Here is a 25450-nt window from a genome sequence, read left to right as displayed (position 1 = left end):
AATAAAAAATCTACGAGTATTTCAGAGCCTATGGTTTACCGTGAAGAGTACAAAGTGGGATATTAAATTATTTATCCTCGATAATTGTTATGTAGTATTGAGAACCAACTCCAGGAAGCGAACGCACAATAATGACAAATCGCGTAATCCTAGAATCGAAACGCGAGGCACAGAAGTTTTGTTCAACGTTTCCAATCCCATTTTTCCCACTGCAACATATTTGTTAAAAGAAATATTTGAATTCTGTTCGTTTTTTAAGGAGGCATTTTTTTATTTTTTTACGATTTTGGTAACCTTATTCAGGGATTTTCTAAGACAGTCGCAGACAATCAGCGCACGGATGTACGTACAAAACATGCTGTTGTACTACCGGCGACGGTCGCCTGCAACGTAAAAGTTCAAAAATTTCGACCGGTTTTAAATAATTTGTGTTGGATTAAATAATTAGTGTTGGAAATCTGACATGTTTTAAGAGTGCAAAATTAAGGTGCATTTTCGAGCGGTCGAATTTTTCCGAATAGAAATCAGCAAATGAAAAAAATCGGAGTGCTAAACAGTGTGTTAGTTTTAAAAAAATGGAATCTCCGTCAAATTGACGTAAACTTCCCCATTTTTCACGGAAAAAGCAAAGGTCGTGGCCGAGTTGCAGGCTAAAAAAATCAAAAATCAAAACAAAATCATCAATCAGTAAGTATTATGACAAGGAAAACAAAACATCAGACGCGGAGAAGCGGTCAGTGCGTCAAAAGAGTTGTTAATGTATCAAGTTACCTCTCTCTGTGATTTATTTTTCATTGAAATTATTTGCTTGTTTTCAATTAATTTTAGCGTACCTCTGCAATTTATTTTAGCATTGTCAGTTGTTTGCTTCATTGAATTAAACGGAGTTCGTCCGGTTGCAAACAAAGCTGTCTCGCACTACCTAGCAAAACTTGCGAATGATCGAAGTACAGGTACCCATTAGACAAAAGATACACGAAAGTTTGTATCTCCCCGACCCAGTGCAATATACCCGGTTAGAATCAAAGCTCACGTGTCCCTTATTTGAGGGACCAGATTCTGCCGTAAATTCGGGATGGGATTTAGAAAAAAATAAAATGGGACTTTTAGGGTGTATTTTGGCGTCATTTTCGGACATTTCAATCATTCCTGAATGATGCGTGAATTGAATGAACTATGACCCGTACAATCTCGATTTGCATATTGTCAATCAAAGGTCCTGTTATTTGGTTACTCATGCAAATTAGGCAATTGGACATAAACATTGCCACGTGCGAGTGTTTTTTTATTTTTAACCAGAAAATAAACAGCAATTTTAACGGTGTTCCAATAAGAATTCATTGGTCAAATTTTCACAGAATGTTCTTTAGATAAAAATCTATATAAAAAACGAAAAAAACTATTTTTGATTGAAATTCACAAATAAACTGCATCTCTACCTTAATGTATGATGTATATGCATAGGATTGTCATGTCATATGACATGTAGGAAATTTTCCGGATCAAGATATACAGTAACATGACAGTACTGGATGGAATTCTGATACCGTGTTTTGCTTCTCTGAAACCATACCTTGGATGTTTCGAATATTCACACACAGATGCTTGTTGTGAATATATATACTGTAGTCTTCAAAGATCTTCTTAGAAGCTATATATTTTTGAACGTACTACTGAAACTACTCTATACAATTTGGGATAATACTGATATTTACATGTTATTTTGTAAATGTACACTTAGGTTTGTGAAATATGCTAACTGAAGAAAACTATAGGCTGGAACTGTAGTTGATTTACATAATATAAGTAGTTCATTGAAAGCTTTATCATTAATATTTTCAAGTTAATTTTCTCTGGTTAATTTAATTTCATTCTCAAGAATTTTATATTTACGATTGCATCCTCGTGCATTGGGTATAGGCAATACCAAACCTTGAAGTGAGGGTACGACACAACACCCCTGGTTAGGTTAAAACTCACAACTCCAATCTCAGGGGACTTTGTGTTTACATCTACCAAACATACTATGTCAGTTGTAAGCATTCATTCAATTTCATAATGAAAGTGTAGTCATATATATTCATGAGTTGATTATACAGTGTAATTTCATCAACTTATAATAAATGCAAATTTCAGAGGAATGTCCAAAACGTGTAAATATTTATACCAAGACAATCAGTTGATTGTGACAAACTCAAATGTCCAGATAACACACTCATGTAGAGATTGATTCTTTCATATATCAAAACATGTGATTTACAATATGTGTACATGTACAAGCAACATTATTTGCAATTAAGTGTACGGTTACAAAAAATGTATTCTGAACAATTGTCATGTGAAACGAGCACATATCCAATGAAAAATATATAAATTAATGAATACTATTTTTGGGAAATATCATTCAAGAGAAATAACCTAGGTATTGCATTATGATAAATATATGAAGCTATTTTGTGTATTTATTATTTTATGCAGTAATTATTGAAATTAACTTTTCATGTACAATATGCACAGAAAATTATATGAAAATATTGCATTGAGATGTATTTTACATAACTTTAAAAGCTGTCTTGAATAAAGTATCATTAACATATCAAAATCAAACAGTATCTATCATCACAATGTATTTTTAAAAACACAAGAAGCCAAATCTAGTTAGACATACACAATATACATTATGTGGTTGAATCAGAAAATGGGTGAATATTGATATGCTGATGTGTATGCATACCAGAAAAAAAAAACTTTAGCCTAGATTGCTACAATAAAGGTGAAAGATGGTGGACACTATCATGTAGTGGCCATGTAACTATGTCAACATAACTTAAGTTACCCTGGGTCATTTCAATCTAGGCTAATTTGGCACGTATTTACAAATGTCTGAAAACACTTGGCACTTTTGTTGAAGTTACCATATACCACAGGTGACATGCATTGGGTTACCTTTGTTCACCACTATCACAACTATGTCAAAATACTTTAAGTTACCCTGGGTCATTTTAATCATATTTAGTTCAGGATCAAACACCTCTGACAACTGGTTGCTTTTACCAAAGTTACCCTAGGATATCACAAAACAGATGACAGACAGTGAATCACCTTTGTTGAAGTAGATGTACAGCTACTATGTAAACATGCCTTATGTTTTCTTGGGTCTTTTTAATCTACTTTGGTTCAGCTTTACACAATTCTGGCAAGCTTCAATCATTTTTTGTTGGCCTAGGTGACAAAGACCTCAACATACATTGTACCTCAGGCAATATTGGATCATTATTATCAAAGTTATAGTCAAAATTAACATATTTAAGTTGGCCAAGGGCATTTTTAATCAAGTTTGAACACCCAGTTACCCTGCATCATTTTTTTCAGTTGTCTTGTAACTAGGGCAACTCACATTACCCCGAGTCACTTTTATCATTCACATGAATGTTAATAGCTTTCAATTTCACTACGTGGAGCAATGCTTACCTTGCCCTGATCAATTACAACTCCTGGGCATGACAAGTTAAAGGCCATTCAAAGAACCAAAATCATGATGATTTTAATGACAAATAGGAGGAATCTATGGATTCACAGTATTCATTAAAACCCATTGCTGGGCATCACTGCTCGGGCAAATATGACACTAGGTCAGTTGAGTCGTAGGATACCATGAGAAATAGTATTTGGGTCTCGCAAGCTAATTTCACCAATGATGGTTGTCTGTGGTTACCATTTCCATGCCATTTCTACTGACACTCAGGCTAACATTGTTTAAAAAATTGGGATAGTCAAATATCCAAAGCCTCAATTGTGAGGAAAATCCTTTCTCAAGCTAGACGAGAACTCAACAATTTTGTTATGTTCTCCCCGTTGCCTGTTGCCCAAACTGTACACCCAGCAGACCCACTTACTCCGATGATCAAGGATTATTTTGATAGCACTGATAAAGTGTTTAAGAGTGGTAAGTGGATCCCATCCTGATGGATCGAGTGCCTGCACAGCTTCTGTATCAACACTACTCCATATAAGCGATATGATAACCATCAAAGCAGCTGGCATGACTCGATGAGTGACTGACTGAGAGGGCAATTTCACTAGTCAGACAATACATTATAAAATAATATAATAAAAGTATTATTTACACAGTGACCTAAATACCAAAACAATAATCCTTACATGCTTGTACTGATAATATATGCTTTGTGTTTACAATAAGTTTTAAGGACTTGCAATAAACACAGCTGCTTGACAAAACGCTTTATATTTGCACATTTTGGTGGTCAATAAAAACAGCAGGGAGGGTGCACCCTATCATAGACCTGAGCCGACTTATCAGTACGTCCCTGCAGATTATTTCTCAGAAACTACAATATGACACGTATGATCTAGGAAACTATAATATGATACATGCATACAATTTTCTTGGAAAACATGAACACAGCCTTTGTGTGATGCTGGGTACCCTCTGGCGATTGCTTTGCTTCAGTATCTCATGTACTGATTCACATCATTAGCTGCCGATATCTACACTACCTAATTCAGAGTACAAAGTACTAATTTACTCTTCAGGTTGAAATGTAAACCAGTATCTAGATGACTGACTGCTACAATTTAAATCAGTTGAAATTATGAATCAATAAATTTTTCAGTACCAGGAATTCCCAACACTCAATGTCGTAATGACAATGGTGATCCCGAATTGGTCAGAGAGACTATGGTTTTCCCTACTCCTTTCACTTCTGATAGCAAAACTGGCAGCCTACCGGACAACTTGTAAATACTGACACAAGATGATGGGGAGCTCCCCAATTACATGCTTGGAAGCTTTTCAGCAATTGACAAAAGTCTTAGAAGAATTACTGTTTTTCGCCCACTCAGAGCCCTATGCTTTTGTAACTATAGAAGAAAAGTAATCAGGGTGACACCAAACAGATGTTTAACGGCAAACATAACCTATTCCCTACGACCATTCAGAAATCCTCACAATTTAATTTTGTGTTGACAACTCCGAATGGGACATGTCTTGTGGACATACTTCCATTAAATACGCATTTTTACCACTTACACGAGTTCTCTTAGCTGTGTGTTAGAAACCTGGGCAGAAATCAGGACCAGTGAATATTGTCTAATATTGTATATCTAATAATTATGTAGGATTTTTAGTGGTGGGCTTCCTTCCTACTGGGGTTTTAGGAACAGATGTTTGGTAGGTTAGGAGCCCGGACAGATTACCCACCTTCTTGCTTTGTGCTTTTGTACTTTGCCCACAAGTTTATCGATTTAGTGAAAGGTATATGTATGTCTCAACTAGTAAAATTGATCAGACTCACTGAGGTGAAAATCTGTCACTTTACACAGTGAAGACATGTTTACCTTATCCCGTCCCCTCCTGTTCCTTAATCTTTCTGCAGCTTCAGTCCGGCTTAGTCTTTTCCGCGAAACAAAATGAAACAAAATAAAACGAAACGAAACGAAACGAAACCCTAACCCTAACCTTAGATTTTGAACGACCTCAAACATCGTCACGTCCGTATTTCACAGTGTGAAATTTTCTCAGATATTATTGGGCCAATGAAAAAAAAATGCGAGTTAGGGTTAAGGTTTGGGTTTGGGTTTGGGTTTCGTTTCGTTTCGTCTCGTTTCGTGGAAAAGACTAAGCCCTTCAGTCCACAAACAATTTTAGACTGGTTCTAACGGGCACAATGCGAGCTGCCTGTCATTGAAGACCCTTTGAATAATCTTTAACATTCTGGTGTCTAGGTATCGGAAAGTAATATATTTTCCCAATTGGGTCAAAGATAAAGTAATGCCCTATCACCTCGGTGAACCTGATCAAATATGGTTCTCTGGTGCCGTTAATGTCCAATACTCTTCATACCATGTTCTTTTTTGTGGACCTCAACGCAGCGTCCAATTTAGACCAGAATAGTTTCTGTCCATGCTTATTGTCACTCCACTCAATATAGTTGCCCTTTCTCATTAAATACTTCAACAATCCTGGCATATCACCGGTTGGTAAATTCTCTTTCATGATTAAAATGGCTAAATCTCGGTGTTCATCAAACATCTGTTGTCGTACCATCTCAAGCTCAAAGTAACACCACTCACTCTCTATAAATGATTTGGTTAAGATAAACACTGTTTTGCGACTTTTCTGCACGGCATCAACAATGTTATCAGCGATTGTCTCCCCGATAATAAAGTCGCGATAATCTAAACACAGTTTATAATTATAAGGTGGATTTTCCAGAGTTGAATGTAGAACTGTTAAAATCCAATCTTCATCTTTACTGGAATGTGAGAGGAAAGCATCGTATTTGAACTCATCATCATCACCTCTGATTTCTTCATATTTCTTGTTTTTCAGTCGACATTTCATCATGTATATACCGTATCTGTTCAAATAAATCACAAGATATTGCTTATCGACTAGTTTTAATTGTACTATACATTTATTCAATTTAAAAACCCTTAAACCTCAACAGAGGAAATGATTTCAAATCGTGTCAAATCCATAAATTTCTACGAAGCTGGTATGATTAGAATTAATTATAGTAAAACAAACACACACACACACACAAATACAGAAATCAACTAGTGATATCGTAATACTCACTGAAAACGAGGTACTAGAAAAATGACAGAAGTAAACTAAACAATTTGTTTCTTTTAGTGATTTGTTACATTATAATATACAGAGAAAACAAAATGATGAAGTGTTATTTACCATCACGTCATTTTTAGTCAAATTTACAAGCACTACTACTAGCATATTCACACAGTCAGCTGGCGCACACGTGATAATAAAATAAATACGATATTTACTATATGGGGGCCGCCATCTTGAATGGCGCATAAAACTAAACAAGAGACAAGTTGTGAAACTCGTTTTTCAGATTCCTACAAATCAGGACAAAAATACCAATCTTTCACAAAAATACGGTCCGTTGGGGTTATATTAAGCCAACTGATAACAAAACTCGGCCTAATTCGTCGTTTTTGTGTGGAAAAATCCCTTGCATACGAACACCTAATTACGCGAAGAACCTAGAACACTAAGCCGGGGTATTTGAAATTAAAATTGTCATCTAAACGTTAGGCCGTCGTTGATTTTCTGCAGAGCTGGAATGCAATTTTTTAGTTTTTAATACCCCCATGAAAGTGTTCTAGGTTCTTCACCTAATTACGCGAAGAACCTAGAACACTAAGCCGGGATATTTGAAACCAAAATTGTCATCTAAGCGTTAGGCCGTCGCTGATTGGCTGCTGAGCTGGATTGCCAATTTTTAGTTTTAAATACCCCCAGGAAAGTGTTCTAGGTAATTCGCGTAATTAGGTGTTCGTATGCAAGGGATTTTTCCACACAAAAATGACGAATAGGGCCGAATTTTTAATATGAATTTTTAATATGAATTTTTAATATGACCCCAACGGACCGTATTTTTGTGTGTCGCATACGATTTGTTTACCACTTCCGTGTTACTGAGAATGTTCTAGAACCGTACTGTGTCTGGGTGGAATATTCTCGATTTTTTTTAGAAACTGGTTGAATAGGTAATAGAACACTGTAGAAAGCAATAGAAGGTAATGGAACATTCTAGAAATTTGTAGTAAATTCCAGACTCATTATGTATGCTGATGTAATGGTCTATTTATAGACAGTGTGGGTATTTATATAGGGGAGTTTTTCAGCACTGAGTTCAGATCGGAGATCTCGTTGAATTGTATTGGAGTTTAAGTATCTAGTTATTGGAGTAGTGGAGTTTTACCGCGTTATTGTACTTGATGTTTGCAGAGTATAATAATACCAGTACCAGTTGAAACCTCATCTGTTGGCTCCGTGTTCGTATTTTATCATCGCCGCCAGGGAAGTCTTTCTGTTACTGTTGCCATTTTGGTATTTGAACCATTACACCTGTACTATACCAATTACGGTAATATTACGTTGCGTGTGACATCTGGGGGCTCGTCCGGGAACAGTGAAGACATATAGAAGACAACATGGCCAGCGAGATGAAAGATATGTCGAAACAAGTGTTGATGGAATGGGCAGATGAACTGGGAATAACTGAAGAAGACAAAAGGAAATTTATTTTGGAGCAACTGAGTTCTCAGCAGGCTGACAGACAAGCCGCGAGGGAAGAGAGAAAGGCAAAAATGGAAATAGAAGCAGAGGTGAGGAAAATGGAGATTGAGGAAAGAAAGGAAAAGTTACGGCTGGAAGCGGAAGCAGGCGAAAGAGAGAAATTGCGAATGGAAGCAGAACAGCGAGAAAAGAGAAGAGAAATTGAGTTGAGGAAATTAGAGCTGCAAGCAGCAATGCCGGGGCTCCAACAGGCTGATTTTGGCGGTCAACGAAATGTGGTCAGTGATGCAAAGTCGCCAAAGTTGCTGCATTTGTTGATGATAAGGATGAACTTGATAGTTATTTATTGCGGTTTGAGAGGTTTGCAACGAATGCGGGTTGGCATAGAGATGGATGGGCCACAAAATTGAGTGCGCTATTGACTGGTAGAGCATTGGAAGTATATTCTAGAATGTCCGACACTGATGCAGTTGACTATGATCGTGTGAAGGTGGCGCTGTTGACAAGATACGATTTCACAGAGGATGGGTACAGGAAGTGATTTCGTGAAATTAAACCCGAAAGTTCCGAGAGACCTGACCAGTTAATTGTGCGGCTTAAGAATTATTTTTCTAAATGGGTTGAGTTATCAGGCACTGCAGCAACATATGATGGTGTTACCGACTTGATGGTGAAGGAGCAGTTTATTGGTGCCTGTACAAGAGATCTTGCAGTTTATCTTAGAAAAAGAGCACCCAAAGATTTAGATGAGTTGGCAGTAATAGCAAAGCAGTACCTAGTGGCACATGGTCGACAGTTATCTACGAAGGATCAGGTGAGGCGTAACGATAATATGACTGCCATTAGAGATACTGATGTGGGACAGGGCAGTAGTATCCAGTGTTTTGTATGTCAGGGAGTTGGTCATCGAGCAGCACAATGTCCATCCCGCGTTACTGATGTCAACCATGACAAAGGTAAACAGTGCCTTCAGTGTGGTGCCATAGGACATGTGGCTAAGTTCTGCCGTAGTGGACAACACAAGAGTCAAGAAAGAAAGAGTGTCAAACCCAGCACTACTACTGGTGCAGCTGCAGTGGTTAAAGAAGAGTCTAATATCAGTGCTAGCTGTGCTGTTCAAATTAATAGTGATGTGCCTAAAATGATTGAGAAGGACCATTTGTTGTTAGCATTGGGGAGCAGTTAAAAGTTGTGAATGGTGCATGTATGGAATGGAGTGGTGCTGTGGAGGACAGGACTTTGCCTGTGGGTCAAGGGAAGGTTGGTGACACTGCTGTGACCATGTTGAGAGACACTGGGTGTAATGGCATTATAGTCAAGAAGAGCTTGGTACCAGATGACCAGTACACAAAAAAGATGGGTCACATATTGATGGTTGATCGTACTGTAAGAAGGGTTCCAGTCGCCATGATGGAAATTGATACGCCATATTTGAGAGGCACGGTTGAAGCATTATGTGTGCAGAACCCAATCTATGAGTTAATTGTTGGGAATGTGCCTGGAGCAAGACCACCAGATGACCCGGATTCAGTGTGGAATGTGAGTGGAGCGGTAACAACCAGAGCGCAAGCGAAGAAATCTGGTAAGGTGAAGCCACTCAAAGTGTGTGATGTAAAGACCGGAGCACATGTAACAAAAGACAAATTAATCGAGATGCAGCAAGCAGACACATCATTGAAGAAGTATTATAATAAGAGAGAACCAGAAGTGAGAGGGCACCATACAACCGAGTTCCAGGTATATGGGGGCTTGCTATATCGTGTGTATCAGGATCGTTCAGTTTCAGGAAGTAAGACGGTATGTCAAGTGGTTGTGCCGAAACTGTTGAGGACTCGTGTTATGGAGATTGCCCATGATTTAATATTTGGTGGACATATGGGGATAAAGAAGACAGAAGGCCGGATTGTGACTAGCTTTTATTGGCCTGGGCTACATCAAGATGTTACCAGTTTTTGCAGGTCGTGTGATGTGTGCCAGAAGACTGTTTCAAAGGGATCAGTTATGAAGGCCCCATTAGGTAAGATGCCTTTAATTGATATGCCATTCAAGCCTGTGGCTATAGATTTGGTTGGACCAATTACACCAGCCAGTGACGGGGGTCATCGATACATTTTAACTATGGTGGACTATGCTACATGGTATCCAGAGGCGGTTCCACTTAAAAATATAGATACGGAGACTGTAGCCGAGGCGTTGATTGACTTTTATAGCCGATTGGGGGTTCCAGAAGAAGTACTAAGTGACATGGGGACTCAGTTTGTGTCAGAATGTATGCAAGAAGTATCAAGATTGCTCAGCATTAAGAGACTGATGTCTATGCCCTATCACCCCATCTGCAATGGACTGGTGGAAAAGTTTTAATGGTACTTTGAAGAAGATGTTAAAGCAGTTGTGCCATGAACAACCAAGGCAATGGCATCAGTTTATTAGTGCTTTACTCTTCGCATATAGGGAGGTACCACAGGAGTCAACTGGTTTTTCCCCATTTGAGCTGTTATATGGTCGAACGGTTAGAGGCCCAATGAAGATCCTTAAAGAGTTATGGACCAAAGAAAGCGATACTCCTGAGATAGTTAATAGTTACCAGTATGTGTTTGAGTTGAGAAATCTGTTAGAACAGACTTTAGAGATTGCTTCAGAGGAATTACAGAAGGCACAGAACCGATACAAGTGTTACTATGATCGTAAAACAAAGAAGCGAGTGCTTAAGGAAGGAGATAAGGTGTTAACTTTGCTGCAAACTGACAACAACAAGCTGTTGATGCAGTGGAAAGGTCCATATGTGGTGAAGCAGGTAATAGGCGAAAACGATTATCAAGTGAGGGTAGGTGACAAAGTGACGTATCATGTAAATATGTTAAAGTTGTATGTTGAGCGGGAGATGTCACCTCAACCAGATGTAAGTGAGACAAGTTACTCACCAAATACGGCAATAGAGTCGATGAATGCTGTGTGCGCAGCTACAGCGAGGTGCAACAAGTCAGATGAAGAGAATGCTGTAGACGAAGATGATCTTCTAGAGTTAGGAACTTGTAAACCCAAGGAGTCAGGTAAAGATGTTCAAATTGGTACAGACCTGACAGAACACCAGAGGAAAGAACTGGTGGGTTTAGTCAATACCTATGATAAGGTGTTTACTGACTTGCCAGGAAAGACCAAGATAATCAGTCATAAGATTGGCCTGACAAATGATACACCAATACGATCTAAGCCATACTCACTACCGTATGCAATAAGGGAGAACCTTAGGCAAGATATTGATGATATGTTAAAAATGGGAGTAATTAGGAAGTCTACATCACCCTATGCGTCACCGGTGGTGATTGTAAAGAAGAAGGATGAATCGAATCGCATATGTGTAGACTATAAGAAGTTAAATATGGTCACTGTAACAGACCCTGAGCCAATGGTAACAACAGGGGACATATTTCAGAGGCTACACAATGGCAGATACCGGTAGCAGAAGAAGATATACCAAAGACGGCATTTGTTACTCCCAATGGAACTTATGAATTTTTAAGGATGCCATTTGGAATGAAGAATTCGGGAGCTACTTTGGTGCGGGGAATCAGGAAATTATTGTCAGGTATGGAGGGGGGTGGAAGCTATATAGATGACCTGATAGTTTATTCAAGCTGCTGGGATGAGCATGTTCAAGTATTATCTGAGTTGTTACGAAGACTGAGGGCAGCGAACATAACAGCTAGACCATCCAAGTGTGTTGTGGGTGCAACATCAGTAGAATTCCTGGGTCATGAAATTGGACACAACTGGGTGAGTCCAAGTCACGACAACATGGAGAAAATTTGAGAAGCGCAAAGAACAGCAACCAAGAAAGGTGTTCCATCATTTATTGGGCTGGTCAATTACTACAGAGACCACATCCCCTTATTCGCAAATATTGCAGCACCCCTGAGTGACCTACTAAGGAAAGAACAACCCAACAAGGTTGTATGGGGGGAGGCCCAGGAGAAAGCATATAACACTTTGCGGGAATACTTATTGGGCAAACCAATTCTGAAGTTGCCAGACCCACAGAAACCATTTGTGTTGCGAACGGCCGCGTCTCAGGTAGGAATTGGAGCAGTACTTATGCAGAATCACGATGAGAAGCTTCATCCAGTTGCTTATGCAAGTAAGAAGTTATCCAATGCAGAAAAGAAATATTCAACTGTAGAAAGGGAATGTTTGGCCATTGTATGGGGCGTGAATAAATTTCGCCTATATTTAGCCGGTATGGAGTTCATTTTGCAGACGGATCATAAACCATTGTCTTACCTGGATAAAGCCAAGTTTGCAAATGACCGAGTGATGAGATGGGCGATGACTCTGCAAGGATATAGTTGAGGACGGGACAATGTGGTAGCGGACTACCTGAGTAGATTGATGGACTGAGGAACTTTTGAACAGTATAGTAGAATGTTATTCGTTTATGACTATATTTCATATTTTATTATATTCTACTGTATGTGAATTTCGAATTAATGTGTTCAGAGCTTTATTCAGTTTGATTTGATATATTGTATTGTTGTTTTATTAGTCCCCGTTCGGACGCAGTCCGAAAACGGGGACTTATGTTTTGCCCTGTGTGCGTCCGTCCGTCCGTCCGTGCGTCCGTGATCACCTGTATCTCGAACATACATGAACCGATTAAGTTCAAACTTCACTCATACATCACACATTATATGGGACATATGCACATGCATTTTTTTCATGATCCGATTAACGATAGCCGAATAGCGGCCATTTTAAGGCCGAAAATGCATCAAAATCGCACATTTTCACCATTCCGGACCCAGATCTCAGTTATGCATGGACGGATTTTGTTCAAATTTGGTACATACATTAAACATAATAGGACCTTGATGCACGTCATTTTTTTTTTGGATCGGGTTCGAAATGGCCGACTGGCGGCCATTTTGTTTTAAAGAATTCAGTTCTGGATCCGTATCTGAGACATGCTTGGATTGATCGAGTTCAAACTTCACACACACAAGGTACATCATGTCACAAATATGTATGTGCATTTGTTTCATGATCTCATTAACGATAGCCAAATGGCGGCCGCTTTAAGGCCGAAAATGCATTGAAATCGCACATTTTCACCATTCCGGACCCGGATCTCAGTTATGCATGGACGGATTTCATTCAAATTTGGTACATACATTAAACATAATAGGACCTTGATGCACGTCATTTTTTTTCGGATCAAGTTCGAAATAGCCGACTGGCGGCCATTTTGTTTTAAAGAATTCAGTTCTGGATCCGTATCTGAGACATGTCTGGATTGATCAAGTTCAAACTTCACACACACAAGGTACATCATGTCACAAATATTTATGTGCATTTGTTTCATGATCTCGATAACGATAGCCAAATGGGGGCCGCTTTAAGGCCGAAAATGCATTGAAATCGCACATTTTCACCATTCCGGACCCGTATCTCAGTTATGCATGGATGGATTTTGTTCAAATTTAGTACATACATTAAACATAATAGGACCTTGATGCACGTCTTTTTTTTTCGGATCAAGTTCGAAATGGCCGACTGGCGGCCATTTTGTTAAAGAATTCAGTTCTGGATCCGTATCCAAGACATGTCTGGATTGATCAAGTTCAAACTTCACACACACATGGTACATCATGTCACAAATAGATATGTGCATTTGTTTCATGATCTGCTTAACAATAGCGGAATGATGGCCATTTTAAGGCCGAAAATGCATCAAAATCACGTATTTTCACAATTCCAGAACCGGATCTCAGTCATTCATGGATGGATTTTGTTCAGATTTTGCACAATGTGTTGTACATATGCAGGTGCATTTCGGTTATGATCTGCTTTGAATGTATATGTCACTCAAATATGAACGGAACGGGGACGTGTCATTGACAATGACTTGTTTGAAATTGTAATCGTATTCGTATTATTGACGTCGTTGCTAGTCATGTAATATTATATGTTATAATATTCTTGAGAGGGGAGGTATGTCGCATACGACTTGTTTACCACTTCCGTGTTACTGAGAATGTTCTAGAACCGTACTGTGTATGGGTGGAATATTCTAGATTTTTTTTAGAAACTGGTTGAATAGGTAATAGAACACTGTAGAAGGCAATAGAAGGTAATGGAACATTCTAGAAATTTGTAGTAAATTCCAGACTCATTATGTATGCTGATGCAACGGTCTATTTATAGACAGTGTGGGTATATATAGGGGAGTTGTTCAGCACTGAGTTCAGATCGGAGATCTCGTTGAATTGTATTGGAGTTTAAGTATCTAGTTATTGGAGTAGTGGAGTTTTACCGCGTTATTGTATTTGATGTTTGCAGAGTATAATAATACCAGTACCAGTTGAAACCTCATCTGTTGGCTCTGTGTTCGTATTTTATCATCGCCGCCATGGAAGTCTTTCTGTTACTGTTGCCATTTTGGTATTTGAACCACACCTGTACTATACCAATTACGGTAATATTACGTTGCGTGTGACGTTGTGAAAGATTGGTATTTTTGTCCTGATTTGTTGGAATCTGAAAAACGCGTTTCACAACTTGTCTCTTATTTAGTTTTATGCGTCGTTCAAGATGGCGGCCCCCATATAGTAATAATAATAATCTTTATTGAAATTGTATCCCGGAGTGGGATCTTAGTTGAAAATACAATAAAGTAAAACAAAAAGATAGCAAAAAAATTAATTATTTGGTGGTTGGTTGATGCATCTTGCATTTTAAGATTTTTTTCTTGTCGTAATTTGAAACAAGTGTGGATGAATTTTCCTAGTTCAATGATAAAATGTTATTATATCTGCCCCTTTCGATTTGAAGGGTATGAGCACTTATTCTGAGTCTTGTCATAGCTGCTCTATGATTTGGATTTTTGATTGTGGTGAGATATTTTTCATATGCAAATTCTGTTTTAATTTTCCTATAGGTTCGTAACTTGTTTTTGTGGTTTTTACCTTTATTGTCATCGTGTAATGTTTCTGTGCTATGTATTTCAAAAGATTGTTCTAGTTTGCGTGTTACTGTTTCAGTTTTTGTCATCAAAAGATTTATGGTTTTCCCAAATATTTCCCATATTTAAATTTTCTAAAATTTGTTTTATGTCTGTTACCCAGTTGTCTTTTCCTTTTTTATCAAGATGTATTCCAAGATTGTAAGCTTCATGTACTAGCGAATTTGGGTTAGAATTATTTATTTTGATCCAATATTTGATCATATATTTTAAGTTTGTTGCTAGGAGAGGATATCTTCCCAACTTTAGTAGGCTTGCCAAATTACTCGCTTTGCTATTTCCTTTTAGAAGGTATTTGCAGAACTGCATTTGTACTTTTTCCATTGGTGTAGACAGATTTGCCATTAGATGCGATTTGTTGATGTTCTCGCTCGTCCAAATTTCACTGCAGTAAAACATAATTGGTTTTACAATTGCATCGAACATTTTAAAGTATGTTTTGATTGGAATTAGTTTTTCTGAGAATAGCATTTGTTTCATTTTGAAACATGCCTTCATTGCTCTAGCTCTGAGGTCTTCTTGTGCTCCGATGAATTTACCTGATTTGTGTAGTTTAATGCCGAGGTATGTGTAGGTTTTTGTATTTTCAAGTTCCTTTTCATCAACATAGAATTTTAATTTGTCCTGTGATTATTTTGACCTACTAAACATGATGATTTTTGACTTAGAGATATTAATATTGAGTTTCCATTTCTGACAGTAAGTTTCAAGAGAATTTATGGCATTTTGTAAGCCAGTATGTGATTGGGATAATACTACAAGGTCGTCTGCATATAGCAGACAAGGGAGACTTGTGTTTAACAGACTTGGTGGGTCATTACGAGCCAAGTTTAATGATGTTTTAATGTCATTTACATAGATATTGAAAAGGGGAGGGCTGAGTCCATCCCCTTGTCTAATTCCTCTATTAATTGCGAAGCAATCTGTTACACCCTGTTTAAGTTTAACACATCCTGGATTTTATGATGTTGTAGAATTTACCTGTAATACCACTTTGGATAAGTTTCCAGAAGAGACATAGATGCCAGATGGAATCAAAGGCTTTCTGGAAGTCAATGAAACAAGCAAACAAAGTCTTTTTGTTGCTTAGGTATTTTGTGGTTAGTTGTTTGAGGACAAATAGATGGTCTTTGGTGCTACATTTTGGCATAAATCCTATTTGTTCTCTGATAATTGTGTTGTTTTCCTTTAGATGTTTCAAAAGCCGTTGCTTAAGAAGTGTGATGCCTCTGTAATTGTTTGGATTTGTTTTGTCTCCTTTTTTGAAAATAGGAGTGATCATACCTAAATTCCAGCAACTAGGGATGTATCCACTCTGCAGGATTAAATTGAATAGTTTTTGTAGTGGTTTTACTAGTGGGTCCCTGCTGGCCTTGATCATTTCATTGGTAATTTTATCTGCGCCTGGAGCTTTTTTATTTTTGAGTTTAGTTATAGCATTTTGGATTTTTAATTGTGATATATACTTGTCTAAGTTGGCTTTAGGTAGAGAGAGCAATTCATGATTGACTCCCATGTGCGAAGCACAAAATGGGAGTCTTTGCAGTTAGTGTGTCTGTATGTGTGTGTGTGTGTGTGTGTGTGTGTGTGTCCGACTGTTCCACTGCTATCTCAAGAACCATACATCGGTTTTTGATGAAACTTGGTGCATAGATGCTCTGGGCCAATGCGCAGATTTGATTAGGTTTTGGTAAAAATCCATGCTCGTTAATTACCTAATTTGCATGATAATTAGCTAATTTTTAGCTGTTCTATGACTGTTCCACTGATATCTAAAGAACCACTCATTGGATTTTGATGAAACTTGGTACATAGATGCTCTGAACATATGCGCAGATTTGATTAATTTTTGGTAAAAATCCGTGCATATTAATTACCTAATTTGCATGATAATTAGCTATTTTTTAGTGGTTCCATGACTGTTCCACTGATATCTAAACAACCACTCATTGGATTTTGATGAAACTTGGTACATAGATGCTCTGAACTAATGCTAGGTTTTGATTAGTTTTTGGTAATAATCCGTGGATACTAATTACCTAATTTGCATAATGATTAGTCAATTTTCGGTTTTTCCACTGATATCTCAAGTACTAATCATCACATTTCAATGAAACTTGGTACATAGATGTCATACGACACTGCACAGACCTGATAGTTTTTATGGTAATATCAGTACATATTAATTACCTAATTTGCATAATTAATTAATTTTCAGCATTTGATATAAGTAGTTAGCATTACATTTCAATGAAACTTGGTACTTACATACTCAAGGACTATGCAGAGATTGATTGTTTTCGATAAATATTTGTGCATATTAATCACCTAATTTGCATAATTAGTTAATTTTCAGCTTTTCCACGGGTATCTCATGTACTAATCATCGCATTTCAATGAAACTTGGTACATAGATCCTTTAGGACTATGCAGAGACCTGATTAGTTTTAGGGTAAATAATTGTGCATATTAATTACCTAATTTGCATAATTAATTTTCAGCTTTTCTACTATCTAAAGTACTAATCATCACATTTCAATGAATCTAGAATTATGCAGACCCAATTAGTTTCCGGTAAATATTTGTGCATATTAATCACCTAATTTGCATAATTATCCAGCTTTCACACTGATATCTCAGGTACTATACATCACATATCAATGAATGTACATGGATGCTGTAGGACAATAGACAGACCTGAATAATTGTGGGTTAAAATCTGTACATATTAATTACCTAATTTGCATAATTAACCAATTTTAAGCTTTTACACTGATATCTAAAGTACCGTAAAAACTCCAAAATTTCGACCGGTTTTAAATAATTGGTGTTAGAAATGTGATGTGTTTTTAGAGTCAAAATTAAGGTGCATTTTCGGACGGTCGAATTTTTCAGAATAGAAATCAGCAAATGAAAAAATGGGGATGATAGACAGTGTGCTTCATTAGTTTTTAAAAAATGCAATGCCCGTCAATTGACGTAAACTTCCTCATGTTTCACGGTAAAAGCAAAGGTCGTGGCCGAGTTGTAACTCAAAATCTAAACAAAGTCATCAATCAGTGAGTATTATGACAAGCAAAACAAAACATCAAGACGCAGAGAAGAGGTCAGCACAAAACTAATAGGTCAAAAGACAAAGCTGTCTCGCACTACCTAGGAAAACTTGCGAATGTTCGAAGTACAGGTACCCATTGGACAAAAGATACATGGAAGTTAAGCAAACTATCTCCCCGACCCAGTGCAATGTATCCGGTTAGAATCAAAACTCACGTGTCCCTTATTTGAGGGACCAAATTCTGCCGTAAATTCGCCCTTGGATTAAAAAATAAAATGGGATTTAAGAAAATAAAATGGGACTTTTAAGGTGTATTTTGGCGTAATTTTTCGGACATTTCAATCAATCCTGCCGGCTAAAATAGAGTCTAAGTTTTACCGTAGTCATTGACGTCTGTCTATTCAAGAGTACACGTGAATGATTTTTATCGTGACTAGCGTGAGCGGGTAAGCTTCCATTCGAGAATGAGCTGTTATCACTGTGAACAATGTTAAATTATTCTTCAGATGACCAGTTTATTTTTTAAAAACAACTAATTTTTTTATTTAAAAAAAATCATGCCGTTTTCGCATCAAAATCCAAGCCAAAATATCGTACTACAACATCAATCTCTTCCCCATTGCGTTCAATAACATTAACATATTTAAATAAGCTATGGTAATTTGAACACGTTGGCATCATCCAGCTTTTTGATTGGTTAATTAGCGATTTGACCTATTTGACCTAAGAGAACATGGCGGATATCCTACAGCATCAAACGTTTATACGAGACCGGAATCATTTGCTTACGATGAAACTAAGTTGACTTTTATTTGTATTTCATAACCATTCAACAAATTTATTTTGTATACATTATTATAATCACTACTGAGTACAGTAATAATCAACAATTCAGAAACGCAGCATGCCGAGATTTTTGTGTTCGTTTTTATTTGAAACTTCGTTTATTTAGAATATATTTTCGTTACCAATAAAATAAAAATCTCTCATTCAATCAGAAACCCGGATTCATGCCTTCGAGAAGGTCCCGTTTGAACGCTCACATCGGTTTTTTTTTCGTTTGGGGGAAAACTAAAACTGGTCGCAATTTTCGAATAAGAATGAGTCGGCAATTTTTAGTGGAGTCGAAAATTTGGAGGTAAATAAAACACCGAAACCCGGCAAATAAATAGGCGATCGAATTTTTAGAGGGGTCGAAATTTTGGAGTTTTCACGGTACTAATTATTCCATTTCAATGAAACTTAGTACAAAGATGCTCTAGGACAATGTACAAACCTAATTAGTTTGGGGTAAAAATCTGTTCATATTAATTCCCTAATAAGCATAATAATTCATAATTTTTTGGTTCTAATCACATTTTAATTAAACTTGGAGACATAGATTTTCTGTTACATTGCGCAGACCTCATTAGTTTTACACTCAAATCTGGTCATATTAATTTTCTGATTTGCATAATTAGTTTTCAGCTAAGTAATTTCGAATTATATTTAATGTGTCTCCAATACTCTCAGCACATGGGAGTTCTTTCTAAGCTTTCTTTGATTTTTTAGTTGTAGCTGCAATGAGTTTTCGCTCATTGTATTACTTGTTTCTTTACTCAGGTTCCTAAAATGTTCAAACCAGGTTTAACTGTCAACATTATCAGAGTCATTGTTTACTTTGGTGTCTTTTAGCTCTTTTAATAAATTCCAGTACTCACTGGGGTTTGATTTGCTAAAACTTGTTCAATATATCATTTTTAAAATCTCTCTTTTTCTTTTTTATTAGCCGCTTGTATTCCCTCTTCAGACTGTAGCATTTTTCTCTCAGTTTAATGTTGTATGGGTTTGCACTAAATTTACTAAAGATACCCAAAATTTCTTTCTTTAGACTATATATAGGTCCTTGTTGAACCATTTTGGTTTACATTTAGTTTTTTTTGGTTTTCTCCTGATATATTTTTTCAGACATCTGCCAGTGGCTTCAATGTAAATATTTGAGAGCATAGTATTTGCCTCATCAATTGATTGTTGTGTATTGTCAAAATGTTTAATGTTAAAGTTATTAATTAAATTTGTAATAACTCTACTTTGTAGCGTTAGGTTGAATATCAAATTTGACTCGCTATTCCAAATGTAATTGTCAGTTTCATGTACTAATTTATCATTGTGGGAGTGTGTTATTTTCGAAATATTATTTGTGTAAATTGCATTTGTTTGAAGATGTAAAGTTATTTGGCAGTGATCTGAGAGTAATAAATTAAGAGGGTGAACATAGCAATAGTCTATTTAACAAAATTAATCTATTCTAACAATAGTGTAGTCAACTACACTGCTGCCTTTAGTTTGATGACAAGTGTACTTGCCAGTTTTATCTCCTATACATCTACCATTGAGGATGGTTAGTTCTGTGGATAAACATAAATCCAACAATGAATCACCATAATGATTTTTACTGCCAAGTCTTGTGATGCCCTTTTTCTAGTGTTAATATTTGGAGCGGATGACTGTAAGAGGTCAATTCCATAATGTTTTTGGTTCTGGCATTGAAATCGCCTGATATAATAACTGAACCACGTTTTGAATATCTATTAATATCATCCTCCAATACTTGAAGTAAATTTGCGTCTTTCCATTTAAAAATACTTGAATACTGCGGGCTAAGATAAATGGTGTCGTAATAAATATCTTCGTCAAGATTAAAAAATTCTTTGTCTAGGAGCAGCCAGAGAAAATCATCACTTCCACTCTTCACTTGTTTAATGCCTTTTTTTAAAGTGTTTCTGAAATAAACAACGATTCCTCCCGAGTTCGAGCGGGCTTTTTTGTGTTTATCAGCTCGAAATGAATGAAAATGGCAGAAATTTGGCAATTGGATACAGGAATCTGCACCCGTTTTGGTTTCCACCAGGCTAATAATATCAAAGTCACTAATAAGATCTAGAAAGTTATTATCTCTAATTTTGAGATCTAAGCTACCATGGATGTTCCAGGAAGGGCTTATTAGCAACATTCATCATATAAAAAAAATACATTGAAAGCAAACAATACCTGAATTCTAGGTCAGAAAATATTTTCTAAAATGAGAATGTTTTGGAGTGAGTTCATTGAACCTATTGTTTTTTTATATAGCTCGCCAGGCTGGTAAGTAATGAATATTGTCTACTGTGTTTTCTTCTGTTGAGTGTATCTTGCTCTTTGTTTCTGTGACCATTGTTTCGCTCCATTTTGTGTTTAGTGTTTTGCTGGTCCAAAGGGTTGGTGTTAAAATCGGAATCTTGTGATTCGTCTTGATCCATTTTTTGCTCTGCAGCATCTGTACGTTTTATGATGGTCTGATATATATTACGTTTGAAGTTGGTGACTAGGAATTTAGTTCCTCTATCATTTAGGTGCACTTTGTCTTCGTACAAGTACAATTTAATATTGTTTGTTGCGTCAAGTAGATTGTTTTGTATAAAGTGCACATCCGCTGTGTCTTCACATAAGGACTGCAAGGATGAGTTGAAACTAGTTGCTGTTGTGTTAAACTGGGCTTTTTCAATTCTGGGTAGAATACTAGAGACGAATATTCTACTCTGTGGATATGTTTTACGGGTGACGTCAATCAGGTTTACGAATTTCTGATGGTAGTTGTCGAGTAATGCTTCTTTCTTTGACTCTGTAGTTCTGTTCAGGTCATTAGATCCAACATGTATTACTATGTTACGTGGGTTCTTGAAACTTGAGTTTTCCAGATAAGTTGTCACCTCGCTAATACCTTTTCCATTTAACGCTTTGACATGGGTTTTCTTGACTGTTGAGAATTTACGTAGATCAATGTGCTTGATAATAGACTCGCCAATAATAACAGTATTGTATGCACTTTTGTTTGATGTAGTTTTGTTGGGTTTTTTTCAGTGTTCCGTGAGTTTTTAGTCTTGGAGGTATGGGTCATGGCATATTTGGAATCACCAGTAGAGTTATCACTATCATCTGCTGAGGTAGATTGTAGTGGATCTCTCAGAAAGTCAGGAGTTTTTCACCGGGATGTTGATGATAAATGGTGTAGCGTCAATATTTAGATTTGAGGTTACTTCGACCGGAGGTGTTGTTTGGAGAGGTGGATTTGTCTGTGTTGTGGGATTGGCAGTTGTTAGCGACTTTTCGGAATTGGTTGTATCAAATCGTGTCTGTGTTGCTTTGTTAACATAGGCAACACTCTTGTTTTCCGTAAGAGCATAATTGCGTTGTATGGTTTTCAACATGGTTAATATCTGTGATTGTGTGTCATGCATCCTATTGAAGCTTTTGTTCAGTTTAGTTATGTCGTTATTGTTTTTGAGTACATAGACGTTGATGTTGTCTAGTGATGTTTGTAAATTCTTGATCTCACTCTGACAGCTTGCCGTTAATTTGTCATGTGAGGAAAACTTTGCCTTGCTGTCCAGTTTTTCCAGTTGTAGATCATCAAGTTTATTGTTGATGTCTATATATCTTCTATAATTTCCCGGAAGTTGGATTCCTTGTTTAGAATAACATTTCTAGCTTTGTCTAGTAGATGTGATTTTGAGCGAATAGGTGTCTGTTTTGTTGTATTCTGAAGATCACTGGCTTGGTTGGCTGATTCTGATTCTGATATGGATTGGCTAGTGTTTTCTGATACTGGTTTCTGTGATTCCGTATTGGTGATCACATCAGATTGAGGTTGTGGAGAGCATATATATAGCATATCATCAGGGATAGTTGTTGCGTTGCAGTTATGAACGCCGTCGCCGCCATTTTGGACGATAGGTTCACGTGTCGACTGTGCGTCGCCATCTTGGTTTGCTTGTTTATATTTTGGTTGTCTGTTGTTGCTTTCGCCCGCTTTCGTCACCGATTCAGAAAGAAATTCATGTACTTTTGCTTTAAGGGCAGGATATTCACGTTTAGACCACTGTAAGATATATTTACCTTGGATATAAATGACGCCAGATGAATAATAAAAACTGACAGTGACCTGTTTGCTGTTGTCTTCGTCACGGCGTCGATCTACCCACTTCATTTGAGTACCTCCGAAAATGTTACACCATTGCATGTTAATATTGTTTTTGTCCTGAAAGAAGTTACTATATCTGGTCTTTGCATCGCTGTGTTTATTACACCAATTGGTTACGGTGTCCTGTTCGTCGGGGATAAGGTCTTTTCCTCGGCGTTGAGAATAGGTTACAGGGGTGACATCTTCTACGTCGGTGTTCTGATTTTTCTTCGTAATTTCAGATTCGTAGATGAAGTTAGCGTCCTTTGTAGAACGAACTACACGGCGTTGTTTGGTTTGATCTGCAAAGTTTTCTTTGTCTTTGTCCATTGACGCCATCTTGGATGCTTTGTGAATCCTGAACTTGAACAGTGGAATTTTGTCTTGCGATTTTCTTCGTATAAATCCAATTTTGAAATACTTGACTTGTTATTACAACATCTTATATGTTTCATAAAATGGTTGATGATGTTTAAAGACCTAGAATCAGCATTAGAATGCTAAATTCAGCAGTTAGACATGGAGCCGATATACAAGCTGTGTTCTCAGCTTGTGAGCGCCCTCGTATATAGTAAATATCGTATTTATTTTATTATCACGTGTGCGCCAGCTGACTGTGCATATTCACATGAAACACGAGCTTCGAACTCGCAACTGGGCAAATGCGCCCGACACTGTAAGCAGACACGCCCCCAACCAATACACTGTCTCGAAAAAGACAAATGCACAATTACAATGAATCTCTGACGTCACAAACATGTTGAATTTAATTACCAACGACGAAGAAATTTAAGTCAGTTCATCAATACAATTAGCATGGAACAATACATTATATAAAATAATATAATAAAAGTATTATTTATTGTGTTTATCAATACACCAGAAATACCTAAATACCAGAAATCCTTACATGCTTGTACTGGAAATACTTGCTTTGTGTTTACATTAAGTTTGAAAGACTTGAAATAAACACAGCCGCTTGACAAGGCCGCTTAAAATAGCGCGAATGCCATACACAAAGCGGGGTTAATTGCAACTGTTCTTACCTTATTCTCCAACGGTTTGTGACTGCCGCCGTGATTAACGCAACGACGGCTACAACACCACATACAGTGAGTGATACAACCATGACTATCGGAAATTTGCATCTCAGCTCCTTGGGATTGAACAGCATAACAGGATTGCCAGATGAGCAAAATGTCGCTGCAGTGTCGACCGAGACATCTGTTGAATTCAGCCAATTTCTGAACCAAACTAGATCACACCCACACTGGAACGGATTATCAGAGACAAGCAACGTGTTGAGGTTTTCAAGGTGTTGAATTCCAAAACTCGGCAAAATCACCTCAAATTTGTTATTCGCTATACTCAATACTTCGATATTCGGTGACTTGTTCAGCATATTATTTGGCAGAGTTTTCAAATTATTTGACTGGATTAAAACTCTTCGTAATTTCGTATTTGTTGAGAATAGATTTGCTGGTATATCTCTCAAGAAATTCGCGTATAGTAACAAGTTCTCCAGTTCAACATTGTTGGTGAACATGTCAGCGGGTATCACGTGCAGATTCAACTCTCGCATTGATAAATGCCGCAGTTGTTTTAAAGGTTTAAACCACTCGCTGTTACCGACTGTTATACCGGGCCGTGAGTTAGACGACAAATCCAAATGCTGCAGATTTTCTAGTCCGTCAAATGCCAAGTCGTCGATATGCATACCGTCCAGTTTGTTGTTAGCAATGTACAGTCTTTCCAGTTTTTTCAAATGTCTGAACGTGCCTCCGTCAATCTTAGAGAGTTTGTTCCTTTCTAGGTGTAACAAAACCGTCTCCGAAGGCACCTGTTTTATCACATTCTCTAATTCAATGCCAGACTCTGCTTTACATGTTAGTTTCAAGTTTCCCCACGACTCTCTGGAAATAATGCAGAACTCACAACGGCACGCGGCGAGGCAGGTTACATTGGTGGCTTCAACACAATCACCCGTCGTACTGCGTAATGACTGCAGAAGTACTGTGAATCCGATCAACTGTATCCCAATCAGACGAGGCATAATGGCTTAATGGACGCCTCTTCAACGTATCCGCTGTAAAATGAATACCCCAACTTGTTTCCGCGTTCTCAAAATAGACTTGTTACAGTGTTGTGACCTCATGACGCATCGACAATAATATACTCGACATTTATAAATTTCAAATACACACAATATTACAATAAAAAAAAGAAAACTTGAAATTAATAATACATTTCTGAATTTAGAATCATGGGAAAGAAAGCAAATTTTGTAATACAATCAAGCGTAACTTTTAAATTTTATAATTAGCTATGTCA

The 25450-nt window shown here is 37.3% G+C and overlaps 1 protein-coding gene across 1 annotated transcript; it reads right to left on the bottom strand.

The window, feature by feature from the left end:
- Positions 1–1264: 1264 nt before the first annotated feature.
- Positions 1265–25226, bottom strand: LOC100367490 (toll-like receptor 2 type-2). Its single transcript, XM_002741762.3, has 2 exons — positions 24166–25226; positions 1265–6380 (listed from the first exon to the last, which is right to left on the bottom strand). The coding sequence occupies exons 1-2, from the start codon at positions 25170–25172 to the stop codon at positions 5858–5860; spliced, it is 1530 nt and encodes a 509-aa protein (XP_002741808.3). The 5' UTR covers positions 25173–25226; the 3' UTR covers positions 1265–5857.
- Between the last annotated feature and the right edge of the window lie 224 nt (positions 25227–25450).

This window comes from Saccoglossus kowalevskii, chromosome 11 (genome assembly GCF_978046115.1).
Source record: "Saccoglossus kowalevskii chromosome 11, keSacKowa6.1, whole genome shotgun sequence".
In the NCBI taxonomy this organism is placed as follows: Eukaryota; Metazoa; Hemichordata; class Enteropneusta; family Harrimaniidae; genus Saccoglossus; species Saccoglossus kowalevskii.
The sequence above is the reverse complement of the archived record's forward strand: the minus strand, read 5'-3'. Positions and strand labels throughout refer to the sequence as shown.